Below are 3,405 nucleotides of genomic sequence, written 5' to 3' on the forward strand. Positions count from 1 at the left end.
CTGTTTTAGAATTTTTTGGGTGGGTCGGATTTGTGTATTTGCTACTGTAGAATTTTTCTAAGACACCGTAACAGTGTGTAATTCCATTGAACCTGGTATGAAAAGTATGTAGGAGTATGCTGCTGTTGTTGTAGATAAATTGGGCAAGGGTTTATCTATTAGGGGGGTTTCCTGAATCTGTTATGTTGAATCTGTTTCAACATGTATAAATGACTATTTTGTAGCATGGTTGGTGAATGAAATGAGAGTAGAATTTATTCTTGGCAAATACATAGGTTCAATTACTGAACAATGCCATAACAGTGTCATTAACATGGTAAATGTCAGAATACATAATAAACATAGTGTTTCACATTACCAGAACCTTAAAAGAAACTTAACTCAAAATAAACTCAAAAATAAAAGGGTTGGCTGGTCCAAGACAATAATATAATTCAGTACAATAGTCAGTAGTACACAGGCAAAATATAAGCAACAAAAAGTAGCTAACAAGTCCATACTGACATTACATGAACCTTAGCACAAACTTAAGTAAAAATAAACCAACATGCATAGTATAGAAATATGACAATTTGATGCTAAGTTTTTCATTTTCCTAAAGCAATCCCCATTTTCTTGGAGGTAACTTTGCCTTTAACTTAAGTTTTTTTGGAAAAACGTGAGGTCCTCCAGAAAGTATGACAGAAAAGTGGCCAGTGGGTTGACTTGAAGCTGTGGCAAGGGTTGCCTAAGATGCTGGAAGAGTTCTGGTAGTTTGTTGTGATGAGAATGAAGAAGGTATTGAACTTATTGGGCTGGTAATTCTCTTGGGTTGTGGATCATGTTGGGCTGAAGAGTTGGGCTTAGTGGTTCCCTTGGGCTTGCCTCTAGGCCTTTTTGGCTGTGTTGCAGAATTGGACTAGGCTGAAGTTGGTGGCTGTGTTGCTGAAGCAGCTTTTCACTTGACAGTGAATTTAGGAGTAGGCTGTGAAGATGCAGTCTTCTTTTCTCCTTTAACAGTTGGAGGCTGTGATTTGTTGCTTCCCTTTTTCTGCTTGCTTTTGCTTAGTTTCTTTGAATGTTGGGCCTAAGAAACAATTGCAGTGAACGTAAATGAATATAAGGCTTATGAACAAATCTCAGACAAGTAACCAGAAAAATTAATTAACATACCTCATCCTCAATAGGTTTAGGGCATCTGCTTTTATTATGTCCAACGGAACCACATATAGAGCACCTTTATTTCTCCCCCTTCCTTGACATGTGAGTGCGGCTGCTCTGTTCTTCATCTTCAGCAGCTGGTTTTTTTTACTGGCCTGTGACTAGGCCTTCTATAAGGGGGCGGCATAACATCAGGATGTGCTGTTCTCTCCCATAAATCAGCTCCATTTAATGGGTGTATGACTGCCTCGTAGCACCTCAAGTAAGCTTCTCTCTTATAATAGTTGGCCACATAAGGTTCCAATCCAAGCTCCTTGAATTTGATGTAACTAATAGCATAGACACATGGTATTCTACTCATCTGTCACCTTCTACATGAGCACTCATAAGATCCTAAGTCAACAGCAAATTTGTCTAATCCGTTAACAACCTCATATTTCTGAGCTGCAGACTAATATGGCCGCCATTGTCTAGCAGATCTAGACCTCCTCTCCAACCTGATTCTAATCCTAGGTAATATTGTCCCTGAATAGTTCTGAACAAGATCCCTATTCTCTGCCCACCTAGTCATTAGTTTAACCCTGATCTCCTCTAACATCGTAACTATAGGCTTCTCTCTAGCATCAACTATGGCAGCATTAAAGCTCTCAGACATATTGTTAACTAGTGTATCTACTTTAGAATTATAGGTGAACCTAGATCTAGACCAATACCTAGGAGGGATAGCATTTAGGTACCAAAAAGCTTCCTGATTCATAGCTTTCAGTTCGGCCATGTACCTCTCCCAATCCTTCCAGTAAGTTGCCTTAGCACACTTCCATATGAGTTGCTTCAATTGTAATCCTGGAAATCTTTTTCTGAAGTTGCTGTATAAGTGTCTCACACAAAATCGATTATCCACTCCTGGTATAACATCCTCGTATGCTGGCAACAAACCCTACACTCATGAAATTGAGGAGCATACAGTTAGTGATACTTGAAATGTAGTAATTCACCACGTAAATGTGCATAAGTAAAATGTGGTGAACCATGCTTACTTTCTGCTGGTCAGATATGAATGTGGATCTTCCCATCTTCTCAGCCCCAATGTCAGATGCAAGATGATTTAGGAACCAAGTCCCTGAGTCCTTGGTCTCGGCCTCTACAACCGCATATGCAATGGGCAGCATTTGGTCATTCGGATTCCAACCAATGGCAGTGAGCAATTTTCCTCCCTGGGGTGTCTTCAAAACATAGCCATCTAGACCAATGAAGGACCTGCAATGCTAGAAGCTCTGCTTGCATGCTTCCAAGCACACGTAGATCCTTTAGAAGATGCAGTAATTGGTCATGGATGAGGCTTGTGCTTCATTATCAAGATTAGGAGACCTTTGCACTTGTATGCAAACGAAGGAGCCTGGATTTGCCAGCAGGAGCTCATGTCCATAATCATATATCCTCTTATACTGCTCTCGGAAGGTTTCCTAGATTTCATCTAGTGCAATATGCTTGGTCCTCGTTGCCATTGATTTAGTGACAGTCAAGTTCCACTTTTTTTGAGCTTTTGAAACCAACTCCTTTATCTTCACCTTGGGATTTGATTCAACCTTCTTCTTAAATGCCTTGCCAAGTCATTTTGAGTGTAAAATCCCCACCCTATGTGCTTGTGTACATGTGTGAGTCAAATTCATGCTGCGAAGCTGCCAAGTATCCTCTTCTCAAATTTTCGTAGCATAGAGCCAAAAGGGACACTCTTTAGAACAAATAGCCCTAACCCTCTGCAGATCACACTTCCTAAATGTGATTGCCCTAGCGGTCTGTACAGCATATACAGTCACAATGTCCTTGAACTCTTCCCGAGATGCATACACTGTGCGCGCTTTCCACTTGTATTGATTCATGTCTTTTTTATGCTTGTGAACTAGATACCTAGTCCCTGATGGTCTAAAGCTGACACATCAGTTCCAACCTCGTGATCGATTTCTAACTCATCACTGTTTGCTCCCTCGTCATCTTCAAAGTTGTCAGTTGCGACACCCTTCTTTTTCACTGCCCTATGTTTTTCATTCATGACATTAACATCCTGAAACCCACTAACATCAGGATCAAGCTCATCTTCACTGTCGGTAAAGTGTAAATCATCTTCACTGCCGTCCTCTTCTTCAGATGGTTTATACTCTAAATCAACACTATCATTATCACCAGAATTACCCAACTCAGCTTCTTGATTAATATCATCATCATTGTTCCTAGTCTCTGCCCCAGAGTTATCAGCACCTGGTTCAG

The 3,405-nt window shown here is 40.5% G+C and overlaps 1 protein-coding gene across 1 annotated transcript; it reads right to left on the bottom strand.

The window, feature by feature from the left end:
- Positions 1–1,591: 1,591 nt before the first annotated feature.
- LOC130974776 (uncharacterized) lies at positions 1,592–3,020 on the bottom strand. The gene is made up of 3 exons (XM_057899629.1): positions 2,895–3,020; positions 2,178–2,363; positions 1,592–2,077 (listed from the first exon to the last, which is right to left on the bottom strand). The coding sequence occupies exons 1-3, from the start codon at positions 3,018–3,020 to the stop codon at positions 1,592–1,594; spliced, it is 798 nt and encodes a 265-aa protein (XP_057755612.1).
- Positions 3,021–3,405: the final 385 nt, after the last annotated feature.

This window comes from Arachis stenosperma, chromosome 4 (assembly GCF_014773155.1).
Source record: "Arachis stenosperma cultivar V10309 chromosome 4, arast.V10309.gnm1.PFL2, whole genome shotgun sequence".
Classification (NCBI taxonomy): domain Eukaryota; kingdom Viridiplantae; phylum Streptophyta; class Magnoliopsida; order Fabales; family Fabaceae; genus Arachis; species Arachis stenosperma.